Source organism: Mastomys coucha, unplaced genomic scaffold (genome assembly GCF_008632895.1).
Source record: "Mastomys coucha isolate ucsf_1 unplaced genomic scaffold, UCSF_Mcou_1 pScaffold20, whole genome shotgun sequence".
NCBI classification, from domain to species: domain Eukaryota; kingdom Metazoa; phylum Chordata; class Mammalia; order Rodentia; family Muridae; genus Mastomys; species Mastomys coucha.
This window is the reverse complement of record NW_022196903.1, coordinates 36,094,450-36,118,740: the sequence shown is the minus strand read 5'-3', so window position 1 is coordinate 36,118,740 and position 24,291 is coordinate 36,094,450. Positions and strand designations below refer to the sequence as shown.

Here is a 24,291-nt window from a genome sequence, read left to right as displayed (position 1 = left end):
AATAAAAAATAAAAAAAAAATAAAAGTCAGCATACACACTAATTAATGTTATCTTGTGCCAGAAGGTTTATCAACCAGTTTTCCAATAAAAATCCAGAGTAAGTCAAAGGAAACATTGCATTACAGGCCTTTTCCCATTTACCTTTACAAATTATCAGTTGTTTTGCCTATTTAACTATTGAATTCTCATCCAACCTCTTACAACAATTACATATATTATTGATCTATTGCACAGATCCCTCAGTATTTAATCTAGTTTCTTACAGTTAACAAAATTTATTTGTAATAATATGATATACAGGCCTTTTGTTTAACTTAAAAATGGTTATATTTTACCTTATTTTCATTATTGGGAGAAAGTTGTAGGTATTTCAAATGAGTGCTCAAGAGAACAATCCAAGAGATTCCAAATTTCTATGCACTAAATTGTAGCTCCTCACTATTAAATTTTAATTTTGATGATAGATATATGTGTATTTGTCTTTTCTGATGTTCTGGTGTTCTCAGAGGATTTTGAAAGCAGCTCATGACACATAAAGAGAGTTAGATTTCAGTTTAGAAAAATTGAGTTGGCAGTCTTCAGTATATTTCTTTGTTTTGTTCTAAGATGAACTACATAATTAACCTTTGCAGAAAAGTGGATCATTTTCCAGTTACATGATTTGGCTAGACTCTCACTTTGTGCAGTATGGTGGAATAGATATGGCAGCATGGGTAGATATTCGAGAACATCCTTCTGCTGCCTAGAAACTGCATACAGAAAATGTAATTTTATGACATCCTTGGATTTTCACAAAGCAAGGGAAATTCCAAATTCATTAAAAGTGAGATAGAGTCTTGAGTAAAAACACATTGTCTTAGACCTATGTTCTGGGAGACACTCAATGGCCCCTACTTTTCTATCTTTGGGTATCTTGATAGCATCAAAAATGTCTGCGTAAGGGCAGCCCTGTTTCCAGGGTGTGTGTAGATAGAGATAGAAGTTGAAAATAGAGTCCAAATGGGACTCTGCTCCTGATATCTTCTGATGCTATTGCTATTTTAATAGAACATATGCCCAGAGGAAGTGTTTCCTATTATTGTGTAAATATATTTCTCCAAGAATGGAGAGGATCACCCAGAAGATGAAAAGCCAGGAGATATTACTAATCTAATTCTTTGATGGTATAAACAGAAATTCTTTGAGGGAAACAGAAATCAGATTCTTTTTTGTCTCTTTTGTCCTAACTAGTAGATTTTGTCACTGGTTGTATGTTCAAATGTCCAAAAAAAAAAAAAAAACAAAACAAAACCCTGGTCTGCTCATTGCTGGGCATAGGAGCCCACATCATGCAAAACTGGACCAGACTCGAATTGACTGAGCTAGAGCATAAACCCAGCTCCTAGATGTATTCTCTACCTGTACCTACCTGTGGGTTCCCAGTTCTAACATCTCCAACTACCTTCTAATTCCATGCAGGAACACATAAAAGAAGTCAGCCAGACCATTTCCTGGAACTTCAGTGCAGAAAGAGGTCTGTGTTTAGGCATTCACCTGACAACCCTGGTTCACAGCCTCTACAGACCATACTTTTCCATGCTATAAATAAGTCAAAGTTTCTCTTAACCCTCTCTCAAACAGTAAATTCTCTTAGGCCTTCCTTACAAGTCTGAATCTCAGAGCCACAGCTCCCCCTTGTGGCTAGTGGAATGAAAAGCATTCTTACTTTTTTTTTTCTACTTGCTGTCTGTTGATTTTTGTTTCACAAATATATTCCACCTCAAGGTTGAGGTTATGGGACAGAATCAACATCAATGTGACCTGCCCAAAAGGAATGAAGACATTTTTTAAAAGACACTGTATATCTATCTCTTTTTGGCTTTCATGAAATTGAAACAATGAACTTCAAGATATTAAGCTACTGGGAATTAATTATACAGGGCCCACCAGAAGGGAAACTTTTCTCCCAAAAAGAGATTTGCAAATTATCAGACTAGGCTTTTCAGAAGGATGAAGCTGAAGCAGTGATGGACAGGACCACATTTGATGGATGAAGACTGTTTATATATGCATACCTCTGACCCTCTGTTTAAAACTAAAACTAAACTGCTTATCAGAAGCCTGAAGATGGACTCAGGGAGTCACTGGATTTTTTTTTTTTTTTTTTGGTTTGGCCTTCTTCTCAATGTGAGCATAGTGAATAAATTCCCCCTTTTTGCTTCTTATGGCTCAAACAACATACAAAAGAGAGCAAAGGGCATAGGAACTCTACTGAAAGACAAACAGAGTCAACTAACCTGGACCTTTGGGGCTCTCAGTGTCTGAACCACCAAACAAAGAACATACATGGCCTGGACCTAGGCCTCCCCACATATATGTAGCAGATGTCCAGCTTGGCCTTCATGAGGGTCCCTAATAACTAGAACAGGAGCTATCACAAAAGTTGTTGCCTATACATGGGATATGTTCTTCAAGCCGGGCTGTCTTCTCTGGCCTCAGTAGGAAAGGATGAACCTAGCCTCACAGAGACTTGAATGAGGGAATACTCAAGGGGTGCCCCACTCACTCAGAAGAGAAGGGGTCAGGGAAGGGGGGAAGTACTAGGGGAGGGGTTGACCAGGAAGAAGGCAATAAGAGAAGGATATAAAGTGAATATAAATAAATAAATAAATAAATAAATAAATAAATAAATAAATAAATAAATAAGGGGAAAAAGAAAACAGAACACAAAAACAAGAAAAAATGTTTGACAATTTAGCATTTTTGCTGTGTACTAGGACTGGTGGGTAGCAGAGATCTTAGAAGGAGGGATACACATGGGAGGGATATTGTCATTTTTCCAAGGCTCTCCCATCTCAGATTAATTTCTCAGTAGGCACCATCAGAGGAAGTGGTGCCCAACGAATGAGTAAGAAGGCAGGAAGAGAGTGATCCTGGGATGGCCTAAGGCCACAAGCCAAGGAAAAAAGGGCCTCTCTGGGTTCTGCTAGAATAGGGATGCCATTGTCTCTAGACACCCTTGGCTTCAGAAGCATATTTCACAGGAAAAGAGAAAGAGCCTTTGTCCTCTGAAGACACAAGCCCGACCCAAGCTCCCATTCCCACTCCTACTCAGCCTGAGAGGTCACACAGTGCACATGGTCTGAGGCCCATGCACAGAGGTAAGCTATAAGGGCCACAGGCATTTTCAAGAAGTTTCCAATGGGAGGAGTTCTAAGTCCAGCAGCTGAAACTGCAATGTAACTGGTGGTTAGTTGGTCTCTTAGTGTTCATCATTTGAGGAAAAATATCAGACTCCCAGATTCTGCAAATGATGTTTGAGTTCTCAACTAGACATCATGTCTCTAACATTTTGGGGGGTGGGAAGAAACTTTTGGGTAGGGGTATCTTGATGCCCTGAAATATTGGTTGGGTTCCAAATTTTATGCAACACATGGGAAACTGTCACTCAAATGCTCTGGACCAGATGCCAATTTGGATCCTGTTGATAAACAATGAAAGTAAAGACTTAACAAACACTAACTTGTGTAAGTATTCCTTAAGACTCTAAGGAATAACCATTCCCTCATGTGAAAAATAAGGGGTTGTATCCTCCAGGTCACCAAAGCCATATATCTTCAGAAGAGTTTGTACACTGGGGCCTTAATTAGGAATGTGGTTGCTAGAACAAGTTGCAGGAGGCTTTTCCTTTCTTAAAGATGTTTCCACCTTAAATCAAACATGCTCAAACATACCCTGGCTTTCAAAGTTTGATTGAATTACTATGATGTTCACTACAAAATAAACTAAAAAAAAAAAATGTTTGTTTAATGGAAATGATTCATGTTTGGTGCCATTTGTATGCAAATGCAGCAAGGACACAAAAGACGAAATGTTTAGAGAACATCTTGTAGATGTTTTCCCTTAAGACTATTTGCCAGTTTAGCAGAATCTGCTAAGAGGACAAGGTGGGGAAAAGATGGAAAGAGTGGGATGCTTTGAGAAGCCAGCAGTAGCTCTTGGATCTGTAGAATAACACTTTAAGTTACTGATCAAAAGGACCCTGGGACAGCTCCAGGCCTGGGGTCTGCAATAGTGCAGGGGATTGCTGAAAATGAGCACAAGGGAACTTCGAAGAGAATGAAAATGATTTTTAGAGCTAGACCATGCTGACACTGGCACAGCTGTATGGATTTGTCAAAGCTCATGGAATTATACATATGAATAAATATTATGGATGTTATATGAATTTCACATCAATAAAGCTGCTAAATACTCAACTATTGTTTAAAACGTAAGCCACTATCTACCTAAGACCAGGACTTTACAGTGATCCCTGGGACTCCTGAAAGCCTGGCTTCAATTTAAATCAGTCATCAGCTGAGTGAAGATGATATGCATCTCTTACAACTTCCTAACAGACACAATCTCATCCTGTCAAGAGAAAAATGAAGTCATTCAGAGCCCTAAGTACTCTCTAATGTTCCTCGTAATCCAGGATTCACATGAAAATAATGTCTTCACAAACTAAGACATGGCAACAACAACAAAAAAAAGATGTGGCTCAAAAAATTTAGATATTATGGTTACTGGACACTGGTTTTTAAATAGTTAATGTTTTAACAAAGTAAATATAATGGAGAATTTTAACAAAGAATGTGAAACTATAATCATGATCTAACTAGAAGTTCTAAACTGAGCTATACTGATTTCTTTTTTTTTAAAGGTTTATTTTTATTTATTTTAGGTGTATGAGTAGCTGTACAGATGGCTGTGAGCTATCATGTGTGTGGCTGCTGGGAATTGAACTCAGGACCTCTACTGGCCCCACTCGCTCCATCCCTGCTCACTCTGGCCCCACTCGCTCTGGCATAATACACTGTAGCTGTCTTCAGACGCACCAGAAGAGGGCGTCAGATCTCATTATGGGTGGTTGTGAGCCACCATGTGGTTGCTGGGATCCGAATTCAGGACCTGCGGAAGAGCAGTCAGTGCTCTTACCTGCTGAGCCATCTCACCAGCCTCCCTGATTTCTTAATAAATACATTCACTATATTTGTAAAGGGAATGGACAATGCTTAAAAGAATAGATAAGCTGAAGAGATAGGGTGAAACTACCCAAGCAAAATTAGAGAGACAAAATAAATAAATAAATAAATAAATAAATAAATAAAAATACAAATGAAAATATGTTAATTAGGATATTGGTAAAGGTAGGTGATTGGCCAAAAATCTAAGATCTTCTAGACAGTCAGATTAATAGAAAACTTTTGATCCACCTGTTACACAGTTTTGGACACTGCCTGAAGAAATACCATCCAGGCCACTACTATAACTCATTACAGCAGCAAGATTCCTTGGGAACACAATGGGAATATCTAAGCACCATTTTTATAGAGCAAACTTGTGTCTGCATAGAATTGCTTGTCATAGCTGTGACTGGGATTAAATGATACAGTTTACATTTTTGTCAAGTCCAAGTAATCAGGCCTTTAATAAAGATAGTGGTCAGCTGCAACAACAACAAACATAGGAGGTTCAGAGCAGTAAGCTTCAGAGCTGATGCGACCAGTGGTTCTCAAGGACTTGGTGTTCCTCGTCTTTTCCTCTACCACTGATTCTAGATTCCCTCTAGCCTTGCTCTGTGGGTTGTTTCTTGTTCAGTAGGATGGCCCAGTTACTCCTTATGGCAGTGGTCCTCAACCTTCCTAATGCTGTGACAGTTTCTCATGTTGTAGTGACCTCCAACTGTAAAATTTTTTTGTTGCTACTTTATAATTGTAATTTCGCTACTGTTATGAATCCTAATGTAAATACCTGTGTTTTCCAATGGTACTAGGCAACCTGTGTGAAAGAGTCATTCAGCTCCCAAAGGTGCTGTGATCCACAGGGTGAGAATTGCTGCCTATGGCTTTGATTTCTTTTAGTACACTTACTTTTTATATTGTGACTGACTCACTCAACAAATTGCCACCTATCACTACACTCAGAAATTACAGAAACTTGACTGAATCCACTCAAATCCAGATCAACCTTTCCTTGTTTCCCAATACTGAGCAGCAAATTTGTGACCACATGATATCTATTTTTAGAAACTCTACTTATATAATCTCAATTTTCCATGTATACCTTCTTGCAACCCTGTCAAAGAAACCAAAAACAAAACAAAACAAACAAACAAACAAAAAGCAAAAATAGTTTCAGTTCACAATTAACAGGATGCTTATTATGTATTGTGGTTGTAGTATCAATTTCCTTCTTCTTTTTCTCATAAACCAAGATGTCTGATCCAACAGATCTGATTAATACAAGGGAAGGAACTACAATTGTGGCCCCTGAGGCACTGAGAGTGAGGAATAACAGGACAGTGACCCCACTTCTACCTTTCTATCTTATGAATTAAAATGCTTTATATAAATAACAGTCAATAAAAGAAATAAAAAGATTTCTAATGCAATGCAATTAAAATTGGCAAAAAAGACAACATGAGTCACTTAGTTACTTGATGAGATAGCATTTGCTCAATATAATTTACCAACCATATTCTGTGGTGTCTAGAGAAAATCTGTATATCCATGACTTCTGGCCTTTCCTCTATGAAATATCCTATCTTAGACATTAAATTTCAGATATTTATCTATTCAAAAAACAACTGCAATTAAAAAAATAGTCATGTAGGCTTCCTTTTCCTGGGGAAGATAGGGTGTTAGGAAAGAGGCAGACACATGAGAGTTTGTGTACAGGAAGATGGTGTTTTTGCAAGGCTGTGGCTAAGCTGCTGGCACAGAAGTACATGGCTGAGTCCTCCAGTGTTGTGGGTTGGATTTTCAGAGTGAAATATGAACCATCTGGCCTTTCAACTAAAAACTGCTCCTTAAATAGTTTAGACTTATCCATGGTTTTACCATTGTAGAAAGAAACCACAAACTCCATCTGCTGTCCTAAGATCTGTTTATACCAATAGAAATATAGGTGATTAGAAACTGGGTCACAACTGAGGGTCACCATCTGTCCCCTATCTATTACTTGATGACTTGGGATCTGTAAGACTTTGGGTCCTGTGTGTCCTGTGGAAAGAGAAAGAAGATTAATGGGATAATTTAAAATTGTCTCAATATGAAGTGAAAACTCCAGAATTTCTAAGAACTTACCTGATTCTAGGAGACTAAAAATTATCCAACACAGGAGCCAGATATCCATAGTAGGGTCACAGTAGGAATGTAGTCTCTCCTAGCTTGAATGACTGCTCATCAGAAACAGGAGGAGTATGCTAAGTTTGTATGGTCCTATAGGCAAGGTCTGACTACTACTGGTGAGTGGTAACAGTTACCATCTGCAGACTGCCCTCTATGGGAGAAAGCAAACCCTAATATCATGCATGAAGTAGACACTAGAGGGTTCAGGATTCTGTTTTGCCTATGAGATAGTGTGCACAAGACAGAGGGCCATTGCTAGGAGTAATCAGAGGGAAGGCAGAGTTCAGCAAAGAAGTTGTAAGAAGTAAGTCTTCCTCTGAAATGCCAGGATGTTTCTTCTTTGGTACTGTGGTGAGCAACAACTCAAAGGCATCAGACTCTAACAACACAGAGTACAACAGAGTACAAAGGGCCAGCATGAAGAATGAGAGATGGAAGTAAAAAGTCAAACATGAAAACCTTGTTATAAACCTCAATGGGAAAGAAAAGCAAGAGTTGAGAACCTGACCATAAGCAAGGAGAGTAAATTAATCAGTGGTAAAGATAAAATAAGGAAGGATTATCCTGGGATATAAGAACTCAAAGAGCTACTTGGGGAGGGGGGATTTCTCAGAAAAAAGTGTGAGCATACTTGGAGCTGGAATAAGGACAAAGGTACAGGCTCATGTTGAAGAGAGAGTCATATATGGATACCTGTTGGAAGAGGACAGGTGAGAACAGTTAAGCGGTCCATAAAAGATTTCTCAGGACTACAAAGCCTTGAAATGACTTAAAAGTGAGCTTGTCAGTCCCATATTTAACTGTAGACAGTGTTTTACTCAAGTCAAAGCTGCTGCTTTGCAGACTCAGAATTTGGCATCATAACATCTAATTAGCAGGTGGCATTGTGGTCTGAGGTTTTTACTTGAATCCTGTGACTGCTGAACTGAGTCTCCAGGCTCAGGTAGACCAGTTACTTCAGCAGTTTCCTGGATAGACTGAGGAGGTTTGTGTATAGGGAGGCAAGAGGTTCTGCAGGGCTGTGTCTTGGCTACTTGCACAGACATATGTGGCCGCGTCATCAGGCTTCAGGGCTGTGATCTGAAGGTCTAAGTCGGTGTTCTTTGAATTGTGAGGTTGAAAGCGCCTTGGGACAGTTTGATTGTCAACAAGTGCTTGATAGTTATAGGAAAACATGAGCTCTAGGGGCTTCTTAGCACTTTGTCTATACCAGTACATGGCATTGTGTCCTAGATGCTGTTTGCACATCAGGATTTTTTCACTCCCTGTGACTGCCACCAGATATTTTGGTTTCTGGATAATTTTAGGGTAGACTGGACCTGTGGGAATAAGAAAACAAGATTAATCCTCAAGATAACTGTAGAAGGATGTTCTTATGTAAAATACGAAGGTGTACAAACCAAGACTAGGGCTCACCTGCTACCAGGAGACAAAAGGCCAGGCAACTAAAGAGCATGGAACCCATGGCAATGTCACAGGATAGGATCTACGTCTCTCTCTTTTGATCCTGGCTGACTGGGTGCTTTTTGCTGACCCTGTAAAAAGGTTTGCTTGGATGCTTCGTGTTGTGTAGATGTTTCAGCTCACACTTCCTCTTTGCCCTTTAGGCTGTCAGGGCGTAGGCTCCCAGAGTCAGACCATACCCAGCTGCCTCCTGGGGCTCCTCAGACAGTTTCTTGCACCAGCAAATAGTGCTCTCTTTCTTCATTGAACTTTGTATTACCCCCTCCTCCCCTGACAGACAGATTCACTTCCCTTGTCTAGACACCCTTCCTGCTAATGGATTCAGATTAGGCATACCCAGGCTTTCTCTCCTTCATCCTAAGAAAGGCAGCCTCATTGTTCATCAGAGCCTTTTCTGAAGCCACCTGTACATCATTTCAAGGCACAGTAATTTAGTGATAACTAGATAAGAAGAAGATCAGTGAGTGTTGAGAGAGGAAGGAGAGGAATATGCTGTAACCTCCCCTGCCCACCACACACTTGGAACACCTCACCTCTTAGATGGTTGGCCTTGCATATGGAAAGGAAACATGCAAAGGAAGCTGAAAGAGAACAGAGAACAGCTGGCTTAAAAAGAACAAGCCAAAGGACATTCAGGAACAATACCCTATAGGTTCTGGAAGTCCTAGTGTCTCTGAGCTCCATCCACACCATCTCTCAAACAGAACAAGAAGCAAAGCCCTATGTACTACTTCCTGCCTACCTCCCTTCCCATGCTCCCTTCTTACTTAACCCATGATCAACCTCAAGACTTTCTGTGAGGTCACAGCTCTCCCTAGAGGATAAACAAGTGCATTACACACCTCTCTGTCCTCATTTCCCCTCATGGTACCTGAACTTGAGATACACAGAAAGATTAACCAGGGTGTTGAAGGTAGAGTGATCCCTAGACTAAGGATAAATTAGAAACCTTGAAGATGTGTAGGCTGCAAACATCAGCTCTTGGTGAAACACCCAAAATTAATCAAAAACAATATACTGAACACATTCCCACTTGCCAGGCTCTGCTGAAACACTAGGAACAGAGGAGTAAAACGGACTATTTTGAAATAGGATACCTTAGATTGTTTAAAAATCACTAGTTAATAATGTTATTCCTCTTGAATGCTGATGGTGGAGGTTACAATGCACACTTTGGGAAAATTTAAATGTAATTGCCTTTAGTCATATAGATAATTTCATCTTTTCATTTCCCTTGAAAGTTGAAGGCAGATAAAGGCTGAAATAATTATTTTCAAACCTCTGCCAAATATTCAGACTATTTGGGCAACCATCAGCCAAGATGTCTACTCTTCTGTGGCAAGAGCTCCAGTGTTCTCCAACTCTATCACAATGTCTTACAGGGTATGTGTAATAAATTGTGCTTTTTTGTAGTTGAGCAAATGAGTGCAATGATAAGTAATAAAAGATCACATGTAAACAGTAAGTTGAAATACTTTAAGTGCTTCCATTGACATATTGTTGGCACTGACATATATATTGAAGGCTTTGCATAAATTGAATGTGAAGTCTCAACATGTAAGACTGGCGTGTAAGTGACTAAAACAAATCTATCTGATGTGAATAAAACATTTGCACTTTAAAGGTGGTCATAGAACAGTAGCTTTTTAGTATGTACCAAACATTGTTTAAAGGAGCAATGAAAATGGGAGAGAAATAGTTCTTTCCTTCCCTCCTTCCTTTCCTGTTTTATTTTTTTATTTATTTTATTTTACTTTTTACACAGAGCTTCTCTGTGTAGTCCTGGTTGTTCTAGAACTAGCTCTGTAGACCAAGCTGGCCTTCAACTCACAGAGATCTGTCTGCTTCTACATCCCAAGTACTAGAATTAAAGGCATGTGACACTAACATTTGGCAACATTTCCATTTTTAATTCCTCCTTCGTGTCAGGATCCCCTTATTCTTTGGAGACTTGTTTTATGACACACAAAAAACTATCCTTTTTTATTTGAGCAATGATATTTAGGAAACAGTGTATGAGCTCTAGATATGCATTTGGGGTATAACACTATTGCCAGGGCATTGAAGTAATTAAAGTAGGGAGCAAATGAAGTATCCAGACAGCTGCACACATTGATAGTGAAAAGCAGGGAGTTTACTAATATATTCAGTTCATTCTAGTTCTGACATTCTCCCTTTCCTTGTCTGTCTGCAGTTTTCTGAAGCAGTGCTGAGAAACACAGTATCTGTTATCTTTTTTTCTTTTTTTAAAGATTTATTCATCATTATACTAAGTATACTGTAGTTGTCTTCAGACAAACCAGAAGAGGACATCAGATCTCATTACGGGTGGTTGTCAGCCACCTTGTGTTTGCTGTGATTTGAACTCAGGACCTTCAGAAGAGCACTCACTGCTCTTACTCACTGAGCCATTTCACCAGCCCAGCATCTATTATTCTTAATAAGTTTACATATGTGATCACCCAGTCTGCAGGCAGCCAGTTGACTATTTCTGCTGTCTCCCTCTCTTACCTGTTAACATCCTCTTAACCGTGCTCTTATTCTGACTCCTCAAGCCTGAAAGCAGTATGTAGATTGCTTCCTCATTTTGGCCTAGTTTCTCACATCCCATGCAAGTCCTGTGTTGCACATATGACCTTCTCCATTTGCTGTGGCTTCAACAGCATGCGTGAGGCTGCTTAATGTGTCCCATTTGCACTAAACACCAGACTCAACTGGAGATATCCTCTTTACCTTATATCAGTGATTCTTAGCTTGTGAATTGTGACCTTCCCTTTGTATTTTGGTTGTCCCATTTGCTTATATCATATATTAGGTGCCTTACTAGAATTTTTGAATGACATTAATTTAACTTAGTTCCCATGGGCACTAGAGATGTTAAAAGGGACCATTTCTTTTCAGTAATGACTAGCACATTAACCAAGAAAGTAGTTAGAGAAGCTAAAGAAAAATCCAGTATCTTAAAATAGGAAAAGAAATTTCAATGACTTCAATGTCTGGTTGCTCTTGATCCTGCCAATGCAAAATTCAATATTTGAGCTCAATCAGCCCCTGGTTTAATTGAGCCTTTCAAGGCCACTAAGCCATGTGCATGGGAAAGACAAATAACAAACACAGTCTAATTAAATATAAGCTGGGGCTTATGAGCAACCATGTGCTTAAATTCCCCATAGTTCATACCTTTTGATACACAAAATGACATAAATGGAAAACTCACACAGTATATAGCAAGATCAGTTCTTGCTGTAACTGAGAATTCATTGAGCACAGATTTTTGTACAAGGAATAGAAAAGAATATATTATTATGGGTTCAGGGAACTTATAACTCCATTATCTTTATCAAGCATCCTAGACTATTTCAGAGAACATCAGACATCAAAGACAACCTGTGACAATCTTATAGATCTAAGAATTCCTGGATATGTTTCTTCAGATTTGTTCAACCACTGTATATAAATAATTATATAAATTATATGAGTTCATATATACATATAATTACATATGTATTAAAGATACTTCAAGGATATTAAGCATATGGTAATCAAGTCTTAATATTCTGTCTAGCTTCAGTCATCAATACGATTTTCATTCACAGTCAACCAGCACAGGAGCTACAAGCTTGCCATTTTCTGAAACATCTCTCTAACATCTTATTTCAAGAATGGTATGCTCATCATTATTAGTCTTCAACTTGAATTCAGATAGTATGAAGACTATCATTTCATTTTAAAAGTGATCATTTATTTTAATATCTTTCATATAAAATATGGCCAGCACATGAAAGGTAAACATTATTGTTTAAGAAAACACTAAAATAAAAGAAGTCTAGAGTGCTAGAAAGATGGTTCAGGTGTTAAAGTACATACTGTTCTTGTAGAAGACTCAAGTAAGGTGCCCAGAACAGACATCTGGTGGTTCACAAATGTCTTTAATTCTATCCCTAGGAGATGCAAAATTCCCTTTAGACCTTTTTAAGCACTGCACTCAAGCTCAAAAACACAAACTCAGATATACACATATTTACACATCATTAAAAATATATTTATTTAAAAAAGGAAAATGATCAACTTTCAAAATGTAATGTTTAGCCACTGTTCTAAGTGATTTGTATGTAGAGATGTAAAAATGTTACTAGACTGTCTAAAGGCTAGAGATCAGTATCCTCCCATATGTCTACTATCACTTTTTGATGACTGAATAATGTTCATATGTCAAGCAGAACCATGTTCTGTTGTCTTGGATTTTGGACAAAAGAAGGTAGTGAAAATTATCATATTACCCTTACCTTACCCTTACATTCCTCCATGGAAGCCTCCATTCTTTTCCATCTCAGAAGGAGTAAATGTGATCAAGTCCAGGTAGGACCACCAGAGGAAGCATTGTTGAACACAGCAGTGCATGAACCTATTATTGTAAGAAGCTCTGCACTGAGATATATTGTTCCTATTGACCCAAATCTCAGATGAGTCTGGGAGACTTCTAAGGGAGATAAGGAATGGTCCAGCTTCTAGTACTGTTCTGAGAATTATCAGCAGATCGTTGATGAGGGTGAAAAGATGCCTCTCATTCTGGGTACTCTTCTTTCTCTTATTTTTTAATATTTTCTAACTCTTGGGAATTAATTTAATGGCAGTTTTCTACCTTGGACTGCATTTAGTTAGTGAATATTGAGTGTCTATATTGGTTCAACATTTGAAGCCATTTTTTTACAATAGCCTTGGATGCAAAACCCATTTGTTCTTTTGTTTTCTCCCCTTCATGTGAAATTCTTAAGTTGTGTGATGGTTTGTAAATACTCAGCCCAGAAAGTGGCACTATTAGAAGGTGTGGCCCTGTTGAAGTAGTAGGTGTGGCCTTGTTGGAGTGGGTGTAGCCTTATTGGAGTAGGTGAGTCCCTGTGGGTATGCACTTTAAGACCCTTATCCTAGCTGCTTGGAAGCCAATATTCTGCTAGCATCCTTCAGATGCAAATGTAGAGCTCTCAGCTCCTGCTGTACCATGTCTTCCTAGATGCTGCCATGTTCCTGCCTTAAAGATAATGGACTGAACATCTGAATGAGCTGAATTGTAAGCCAGCTTCAATTAAATGTTGTCCTTATAAGAGTTGCCTTGGTCATGGTGTCTGTTCACAGCAGTGAAATCCTAAATGACACAGAACTTGGTACCAGAAGTGGGGTATTTCTGTAACATCCTGACAAGATGACTGGGAAGACTGTGGAAGGACTTTAAAATTTTGGGCTAGAACAGCCATTGGTTGTTAAGAGCTCTGTTGTATGTTCTGTAGGAACTCGGAAGATAATGTTGTGAACAGTGCAAACGATGGAGGCCTGACTTGTGAAACATCAGAGGGAAGATTAAAGACTCTTATTAGGGCTATCTTATTATTGCTATTTTAATTGTAAATATTCTTTGGTTTTTGGTTAGCTGGGACTAAATAATCAGCTGTGATTAACAAGATACCAAAACTACTAAAGTGAAACCTTTGCATTACTGGAACAGTTGATGCTGATTAGCTGGAGCTAAGAAAGTAGCAGTGACTAAAAGACCAGCATTACCAAGGTGAAACCTGGGAAGTGTTTCCTGGGAGCACAGAGAAGCTGTGTTCCAGAGACAGACCTAGTGTTGGCAGCTAGACTTGGTAATGTATATGAGTTACCCAGGTGGTTCTGGTTTTGCAACATGAAGGGGTAGCAGCTGATGCTTGGCACTGTGAGAGGCCAGGAGAGGCCATTAGTGAAGGTGCAGCCTTGTTTGCTACAAAGAGCAGAGCTTGAGAAGTGACCCAAGCCCTTGGAGGAACCCAGGCGATCATGAGTAGATCCCAGACATTAAACTGTTAGAGTTTGATTTTGCTTGTGACTGTACCCTGATATTTTTCCCTCTTGAAGTAAAAAAGTATTTTAGTGGAGCCCACAGTTGAAGGACTTTGAATTGTAAATAATACTTTGAATTTCAAAAGAGACTGGAAATTTTAAAGGGATTGAAATTTTAATATGAAGAATTTGTATGGATTGTGGGATTTTTAAAGTTATTTAGATCTTGGAGATGAATAAGGAAGTAAGGGTTGAGGCTTAGTAGTAATGTGTTTGTTTGTCAAGTTGACAAGGGGTCAGTTGTACTGGCTGGTTTTGTGTCAACTTGACACAAGCTAGAGTTATCACAGAAAAAGGAAATTCCCTTGAGGAATGCCTCTATGAGATCCAGCTGTAAGGCATTTTCTCAATTAGCAATCAAGGGTGTGAGGGCCCATCATGGTTGGTGCCATCCCTGGGCTGTAGTTCTTGGTTCTATAAAAAGGCAAGCTTAGAAAGCCAGGGAAAGCAAGCCAGTAAGTAACATTCCTTTAAGGCCTCTCTGTCAGCTCCAGCTTCCTAACCTGCTTGAGTTCCAGTCCTGTCTTCCTTTGGTGATGAACAGCAATGTGCAAGTGTAAGCTGAATAAATCCTTTCCTCTCCAATATGCTTCTTGGTCATGATGTTTGTGCAGGAATAAAAGCCCTGACTAAGACACATTGGTATAATTTTGTTTGGAGAGGACACTTGAAAACTTGGCATTGGTTGTCACAAATGCTCTTTCTATATTAAAATTCTGGTAAAAACAGGAGTTTCCCATCACAAAGACTTAAGAGGCTCCAAATGTCAATAGTGTCAAAGTTGAGAATCTCTTTTTCACTAATATATTACTTTGTCACAGTGACCAAAGCATCAAACATAGATAAATTAAGAAACGAAGGTGTAATGGCTCATAGCTTAAAATGTCCTTTTCATCCTGTGAAGAAATACATAACAGAGAGGAGCCATTATGTGATTGCAAGCCAGAAAGCTGAAGAGGAGAGCCCAGGCAATGCTCTGCCTCTCTCCTTTCTTTATGTCTGTCAGCTTGGGCCTCCTACCTAGCAATGGCACCAACTATATTCAAGTAGGGTTTTCTCTATCAGTTAACCATCTCTGGAAATTACCTCATATACAGTGCCAGGAGTGTAACCCTTCAAAATTCCTAGATAATTCTAAGTCCCATCATGTTGATAATGAAGATTAGCCACCCTAAGTTGTCTTAGTAACAGCAAAATTTTAAGACAAGTCCTCAAGAATGATATCCTAAATAGAAATAACATACTGGTACATGAGTTGAGAGTTTTGTATAGATAGAGTGTAAATATAGATTTTTGTATTGTCTTTAGCTAGAGAGTTACTTTATATGAAGAATCCCTCTAACTAGGCATGGTTAGTGCACATCTCTAATCCTATTCACCCTGGGACTTTTGAATCTAACCTGGACAATTTAACAAAAACTATCTCAAAATAAACATTTATAAAGGACTGAAGTGACAGGAAAGATGGCGCATGCCTTTCATCCTAGCATCCAGGAAAAAAAGGCAGGCAGACACCAGTGACTTTAAGGGCAGCTAGTGTATATAAAGACTAACTCTAGGCAAGTTTCAGGGTTATATAGTGAGACCCTGTCTAAACAAAGATGGAGAGGGTGTTGTAGATTAGCTTAGCTTAGTGGTAGAAGATGAGCTTTCTGGTCTAGTATGGGTGAGACCCTGGGTTCAACTCCAAATATTGCATGGGAGAAAAGCTTGCCTGATTCTTGATACTTGACTCTTCCATTAATTCATATAATTTCTGCTTCAAAACTGCAATTATTGAAAACAAATCCATGAATCCCTTAATATTCACTTAACTTAGTAGTTCATTCTGTATTCCTTATGTTTAATATATAATGCTGCATAATTCTGTCAGGAGACTGCCTTACAATTTATACATTTGGTTCCTGAAGTTTTCATCTGAAAACTGGGAATTAAAATAGGTATATCAAATCAATCTTCTTAGCAAGAAGCACTAAATTAATTTAAGTGAAGTACTTGAAACACAATATACCCCTCCCTTTTCTATGTTAAATATATTTTAAGATACAGATAATTCCTATATATATATATATATATATATGTTTATATATGTGTGCCTATATATAAACGTATATACATATTTATATACATATATATGGTTTCCTATAAATCCTCATGACAAAATTTAGTTTACAAATAAAGATATTAAGAGATTGAAAACAACAATGAGTAATAAAATATAATAACAATAAAATGGAAGGAATCAATGGTATGTTGACATAGTTATGTCAACATTATGAATTTCAGTAATTTTAAAAATACTTTTGGTTTATGTATCCATGAACTAAAGTCAATTGGAAACATGGGCAGTGGAAGCACAGAAAAGAGAATCACCATATCCTAGACATAGAGCAAGCTCTAGATGAACAGACACAAGTTCTCACCTTTAAGTTTACCACTTTTAAATTATTTTTTTATTCTTTAATTCTTTTTTACAGTCCAGACTTCACCCCCTCCCAGTCTGTCCCCCAACCACTCCCCATCCCATACCTCCTCCCCCCATCTCCAAGGGTATGTCCCCACCACCACCCCACCAGACCTCCCCACTCCCTGGGGCCTCTCGAGGGTTAGGTACATCTTCTCTCACTGAGGCCAGACCAGGCAGTCATCTGCTGTATATATGTATGGGGTTTCATATCAGCTGGTGTATGTTGCCTGTTTGGTGGCTCAATGTCTGAGAGATCTCAGGGTTCCAGGTCAATTGAGCCTGCTGGTCTTCCCATGGGACTGCCCTTTTCTTAGCTTCTTCCAGCTTTTCCCTAATTCAACCACAGGGGTTCCAGCCTTTTGTCCATTGGTTGGGTGCTAGTATCTACATCTTACTCTTTCAGCTGCTTGTTGGGCCTCTCAGAGGGCAGCCATGCTAGGCTCCTGTCTGCAAGCACACCTCAGCATCAGTAACAGTGTCAGGGTCCCGGCCTCCCCTTGAACTGGATCCCAATTTGGGCCTGTCACTGGACCTCCTTTCTCTTATGTTCTTCTCCATCTTTGTTCCTGCAGTTCTTTCAGACAGGAACAATTCTGGGTCAGAATTTTTTACTATGGGATGGCAACCCCACCCCTCACTTGATACCCTGTCTTCCTACTGGAGGTGGATTCTGCAAGTCCCCTCTCCCCACTGTTGGGCTTTTTATCTAAGGTCCCCCTCCCTTTGAGTTCTGAGAGTCTCTCACCTCCTGGGTCTCTGGTACATTTTAGAGGGTCCTCCTACCTCCTACCTCCCAAGATTGCCTGTTTCCATTCTTCCTGCTGGCCCTCAGGGCTTCAGTCCTGCCCCCCCCAACACCTGATCATATTCCCCCTTCAGTTCCCATCCCACCCACCTGCCTCCCTCCCTCTGCCCCCAGTGACTGCTTTCATTAAAGAAATTTTCCTTTCCTTGAAAGAGAGGGTCTTTTACACTAGCAATGGAATCTTAATGTGGATGTAGAGTATTAGAAGGCTCTGTGAAAAGTTATACATTTTAAGTAACTACAAAATAGACATTGTCATGTGAAAGACCAGTGTTCCAGTGAGTCCTTTACAAAATGCTCACATCTGGAATTTTAGAGTACCTGAGATATTTTTCTGAGAATCTGAAAACCTGAAGCTTTGCCTTGTGACTTTACCAACTTGTTTTCCTACTATGGAGAACAGTTCCCACCAGGTGAGTTTGATTCTTTCATTCCCACACCCTTTGGAAGAAAAGGGTTAGTGTTTGGATTTTGTCCTGCATTATCTTCCACCTTTCAATGAATTGAATTCTAAATTTAGATTTCTGAGTTTCCAATGAAAGAACTTTTCTGGCACCCATGGCCATGGGCGTCAACAAGACATGAAGGTATAAATAGCTGTGGAGGAAAGCCTTCATCCTATTGACTGCTCTAGCCACAGTGAGCAACCATGAAGACCTTAATCTTCCTTGCCTTCATTGGAGCTGCTGGTGAGTACCTTTAATGAGTAAGTTACTAAGAATTAATCATCTTTGCTCTTTGGTTGGTGATTCAATCTCTAGAAACCCCCAATATCTTCCAAGCACAAGGAAAATGTTTTGGACTAAACTCAAGGTTTAATGAATACCAGGAAAATATTCACCAATTCCAACATATATGATCCCTATTTTTTTGTTTATAAATTTGTTTATTTAATGTATTGAGTACACTGTCCAACTTTCAGACATGCCAGAAGAGGCCATCAGATCCCATTACAAATGGATGTGAGCCACCATGTGGTTGTTGGGATTTGAACTCAGGGCTTCTGGAAGACCAGTCAGTGCTCTTAACTACTGAGCCATCTCTCCAGCCCATATGATCCCTATTTTATTTTTGATTTTCATAATGAGTCTTACTAAATTGTCCAGGCTACCATTGAGCACATTCTCTAGCCCAGACAGGCCTTAAGTTTGCCATCATTCTACCTCAGCCACCAGAGCAGTGGGAACTATGGTCTGGGACAAAATGCAAGGATACAACTAAAATTGTAGTGCTGAAATATAATACTAGGGTTTCCAGAACTCAACAAGTATAAATTAGAGGTATCTCTCAAGACTTCCAGAAATATCTTAGCTCATAGAAATAATGTGAGACCGTGAGACTCTAAGAAACCTTGATAACAGTGGACCCTACAACACAATGCAGAAAGGAGCACATGTTGCAAAAGTTGTTAGCTTAAATGAAAAGCTTAGTGCGGGAAATCTTGTAATGATTGGTGAAATTGTTTATAAAAACTTCACTTATAAGCAATAAGAGATAAACAGAATAAAAATATTAAATACAATTTTATTCTAAAGTAAGAATACTTTCAGCTTGCTCCTTAAGTTTTTCTTCTTTCCTTATGGAGATAAACATGTCATGCCAACAACTTATCACCTGTCAAGATTAACACAAAGCTATCCATTTGCATGGCTTCTCAGCAGATTCTATTATAAAATGCTCCTATGTCCTCAAATAGTCACAATCAGGTATCTCTGGTTGACTTTCTTCTCAGTTGCTCTCCCCGTGGATGATGATGATGACAAGATTGTTGGAGGCTACACCTGCCAGAAGAATTCTCTCCCCTACCAGGTGTCCCTGAATTCTGGCTACCATTTTTGTGGAGGCTCACTCATCAATTCCCAGTGGGTTGTTTCAGCTGCTCACTGCTACAAATCGTAAGTGACCAATATTCACATTTCCAGGCTCTATATCCATTGTCCTCTAGCTTTATTAAAATACAATTAGGAAACGTGCACAGTTATACAGGACATTTAAAACATTCAGATACTGGGGATTAGAGGTGGATCAGTTGTTGAGAGCATTTGGTGCTCTTCTGGAGGGCCTGGGTTTGATTCTCAGCAACCATATCTTATGATTCACAACTACCTTGTAACTACTGTCATGGAATCTTGTACCTTCTTCTGGACTCCATGGACTTCTGCATTCATACATGAACATACCCACACACAGACATGTACATGTATATATAATTAAAAATAAATCTTTACAAAATCAGATATTAAGAACTTGATTCTATCTGAAAAATTATATGATCTACTGAGTGATGTTTATATGGAGTCTTGTTCCAGAATTCATTACTATCTTTCTAGGTAATGATACTAAAGACCCAGAAGGGGAACCATCATTGTTTAAAGATGTCTTAGAATAGGTCAGAATCACTACATAGCTTTAACAAATGGAAATGGGTATGTAAAGATAAAACACTGTATCTTAAGTACATTATGAAAAACAAGCATACATAACTCTGTCCTATAACATTACACTGCTTTTCAGCCAAACTTGGTGGTGCACCCCTTTAATCCGAGTGCTTCTTTTCTGACATTTTGTTTCACCCCACTGTTTATTTATCTTAATATTTCAAATCCTTGTATATCTTATATATCTAAAGTCTTGAAGAATTACATTTGGAAAAGTAGCAAATGCCAACCACTATCTACCAATCTGCTCTTCATCTCCAACTATCTAGTGAGGGTGCTTCTTCCCATCTTTTATCTTGTATTTCAATATATAATGAACTGTGAATCTATATTAACTAGCAGGGAAATGATTGAAGGGAATTTTCTGACCTATAAGCAGGAAGGGAGTGCATATACCTACATAGGATATAAAGTCGCCTATGTGAATATTTGTGTTTATTTGCATGATTGGAAAATTAGGGGAAGGGAAAGATTGAAGTTGGATATATTAAAAATTGCTAATCCTTATATCCAGCCGAATTCAGGTGCGCCTGGGAGAACACAACATTGATGTCCTTGAGGGTAGTGAACAATTCATTGATGCAGCTAAAATCATCCGCCACCCCAACTATAATGCAAACACCTTTAACAATGATATCATGTTGATTAAGCTGAAGTCAGCTGCCACCCTCAACTCTCGAGTGTCCACTGTCTCTCTGCCAAGATCTTGCCCATCATCTGGTACTAAGTGTCTTGTGTCTGGATGGGGCAACACCCTGAGCTCTGGCAGTAAGTATCACTGGGACTTGGTTACCAAGTGTGAGAAGACTAGAGATGAAAGGCATGTTGGGGGCAAGGTGGTGCAAATTCTCACTCAAGGGAAGGTTCTCTAAAGATAGAGGTATATGCAGGCAGTATTAAAATACACACATTAGAGTGGAGAAAATACTTCTGCTCACTAGACACAACAGAAATGAACTTGTAGAAAAAGCTCAAAAGCATTTAACTGAAATGGGGGAGATAAGTAAACAAAGGCTAAAGAGTTTGGTGTTCATTTTAAGTATACACTTGTTGAGAGCTGAGGACACCAATGTTTGCACCTGATTTTTTTAAAAAAAATTATTGTTGTGAATTGAATACAATTAGTTATCATACTTTCTCAAAAAAAAATGTTCTGCCAAATTATAAGTCACTGGGGAATTTAAAGACAGAGTAGGTGTTAAGAAAAGACAGAAGGCTGGAAAAGTTGTTTTCAAGAACCATATATAATCTATTTTCATTCTTGTGTTTGACAGCCAACTACCCTTCACTGCTTCAGTGTCTTGATGCTCCTATCCTCTCTGACAGTTCTTGCCAAAGTTCTTACCCAGGCAAGATCACCAGCAACATGTTCTGCCTGGGCTTCCTGGAGGGTGGAAAGGACTCCTGCCAGGTGGGTTTATTTGTGGTTGCTCTCCCTCTTACTCATTCTCCCTCTTCCCTTACTTCTGCTTCTTTGAAAAAAAAAAAGATGGAGAGAGATAACATTAACCATCTCTGAGACTATTGGTAAGAGTAGATTTGGAATAAAATTTTAATTGTCTCTAGTATATTGATGACTAGGACTAAATGTAAAAAAGATATACAGAAATTACTAAAAACATTTTATCTCACCATGTACCTCAAAAACTTAATTGTAGACTTTACCTTCGAAAAAAGAGCAGAGATTTTGGAAAAGTATTCAGACTCCCCAGTTCTCACACTTTTATGGGTTGATAGATTGACTAAAGAAAGGTGTAGGTCTATAAGAAAGAAAGATAAAGAATATTGGCATACAAGGAGACTGCAGCTTCAGAATACAGATATAAAGAAGTTATTTCATAGAGAAATCTACAAAAGTGGCCCAAGATAAGCAAGTAACAACTTGGAGTCCATCCTCTCATCTAGACAAATGTGAGAACTCTTTTTATCTTATCTTTTCTTTGTTATTCAGGGTGACTCTGGTGGCCCTGTGGTCTGCAATGGACAGCTCCAGGGTGTTGTTTCCTGGGGTTATGGCTGTGCTCAGAGAGGAAAACCTGGTGTGTACACCAAGGTGTGCAACTACGTGAACTGGATTCAGCAGACCATCGCTAACAACTAAACAACTTAACTCTTCATAAGTCCTCTCTTTGTAGTCAAATCCACCTTCCTTTTATTCCCCAAACCTCTATCAGAAGAAAAACAGTTTTTACCACATCTGTCTATGTATGGTTCTTGCTTGATAATGACAAACTTTCTCTAGAAAATTGCTGTCAGTGATAAAATATATAGAGTATTCTACTATTTTGTGAAAATAACTAAAAAGGATATTTTATTCAAACCTAATTTGGTAGTTTATTGATATACCTGGTACATCTTATTTGAATATTTGCCTATAGCTGGTACATCTTATTTGAATATTTGGCTATTATATATGCTTTCTTATGCCCTAATGTGATAGACCTAGTGTTAAATATTTGAAATAGATTATGAAACAATAATGAAGAGATAAAAGCAATGGCTAAAAGTCTGGGGAATGGCTCATACTGGAATGGAGATGAAGCCCAAGCTGCCAGCATTCCTAGGTCATTTCCACTTCCATGACAGAATACTATTTCTTTCAAGTTATTCTTCAGTCAATACAAAACTCTATTGTGTTGCATGAAATACTAAAAAATGCAATCCATGCTACAGTGGTAGGCACAGCAGGCTGGACAGCCAGGTACTGGCAGGCATGACCAATCTATTCTCATCTTGTGGAGAGTCTCTGACTCAGAGTTCTGAAATCTTTCCACCCAGCTCGCTAAGTTCCCACTGGTGGGTCATTACCAATTCCCACAGATTTTTGTGGTGCACTTTTTGCAAATCCACACTTTGCCGCCTTACCTTTCTCTCTGGAACCCAGTTGAGCTGCTGCATGAAGGAAAACACTACACAAGCTTAGTTCAGACTCAATGGTAACTCAATCACTGGGCACAACTAACATCATAATTTATAAGCCATTCTAAGTTAAATCCTCTGGTAGTGGGTCCAAATGGATTCACCACCTGAAACGGGGTCTCCTCTATCTACATTTTCACTTCATCTCCAATCCTCCACCCATCTCTCTTTTCCTCCACTGTCTCTCTGTTCATCCTGGAAGTCCCGCCTACTTGCCCAGTGATTGGTTTCTTTACTCATTAGAAAGGTCTCATGAAGTCCCAAGTCTGTGATTCACTTCCAGGCTGCTGCTCTTGGGGAAGTTGAATTAGTATCAAAATATAAACAGGACCAGGGCTATTTACAACACTATTATACCTACCTTTCCAAGGATTCACACACCCATATTCCCTCTTGTTTTTTAATGGAGATAATCTGGCCTATCTTTTTCTCAGACACATGTCAAATACCAATTTAAATGATGAACTAACAAGAACATCTAACACCAGAGATCCACAGATGGCAAAAGGCAAACACAAGAATCTTACCAACAGAAACTAAGACTACTTAGCTTCATCAGAACCTAGTACTCCCACCACAGCAAGTCCTGGATATCCCAAAACACCAGAAAAGCAAGATTTGGATCTAAAATCATATCTCACGATGGTGATAGAGGAATTTGAAAGGGACATGAATAACTCCCTTAAATAAATACAGGAGAACACAGGTAATCAGGTTCAAGCCCTTACAGAGGAAACACAAAAATACCTTAAAGAATTACCGGAGAACACAAATAAACAAGTAGAAGCCCTTAAAGAGGAAACACAAAAATCCCTTGAAGAATTAGAGAAAAACACAATCAAACAGGTGAAGGAACTGAACAAAACCATGCAGGACCTAAAAATGGAAGTAGAAACAGTTAAGAAATCACAAAAAGAGACAACTCTGGAAATAGAAATCCTAGGAAAGAAGTCAGAAACCATAGATGCAAGCATCACCACCAGAATACAAAAGAAAGAAGAGAGAATCTCAGGTGCAGAAGATACCATAGAAAACATTGACACAACAGTCAAAGAAAACACAAAATGCAAAAAGCTCCTAACCCAAAACATATCGAGGATATCCAGGACACAATGAGAAGACTACACCTAAGGATAATGGGTATAAAAGAGAGTGAAGACTCCCAATGT

General features: G+C 38.8%; 1 protein-coding gene and 3 gene segments (V, D, J or C); 1 reads left to right on the top strand and 3 right to left on the bottom strand.

The window, feature by feature from the left end:
- LOC116098802 overlaps window positions 1-1,545 on the bottom strand; it is a 9,279-nt gene extending 7,734 nt beyond the window's left edge.
- A 2,818-nt stretch (window positions 1,546-4,363) lies between these two features.
- On the bottom strand, window positions 4,364-7,285 carry LOC116098510. The segment is given in 3 exon segments: window positions 4,364-4,393; window positions 6,683-7,026; window positions 7,111-7,285. Coding segments are annotated over 3 exon segments (423 nt in total).
- An 827-nt stretch (window positions 7,286-8,112) lies between these two features.
- Window positions 8,113-8,863, bottom strand: LOC116098509. The segment is given in 2 exon segments: window positions 8,113-8,474; window positions 8,572-8,863. Coding segments are annotated over 2 exon segments (411 nt in total).
- Window positions 8,864-18,323: 9,460 nt separating this feature from the next.
- LOC116098791 (cationic trypsin-3) lies at window positions 18,324-22,397 on the top strand. Its single transcript, XM_031381659.1, has 5 exons — window positions 18,324-18,454; window positions 19,498-19,660; window positions 20,718-20,971; window positions 21,478-21,614; window positions 22,155-22,397. The coding sequence occupies exons 1-5, from the start codon at window positions 18,415-18,417 to the stop codon at window positions 22,302-22,304; spliced, it is 744 nt and encodes a 247-aa protein (XP_031237519.1). The 5' UTR covers window positions 18,324-18,414; the 3' UTR covers window positions 22,305-22,397.
- Window positions 22,398-24,291: the final 1,894 nt, after the last annotated feature.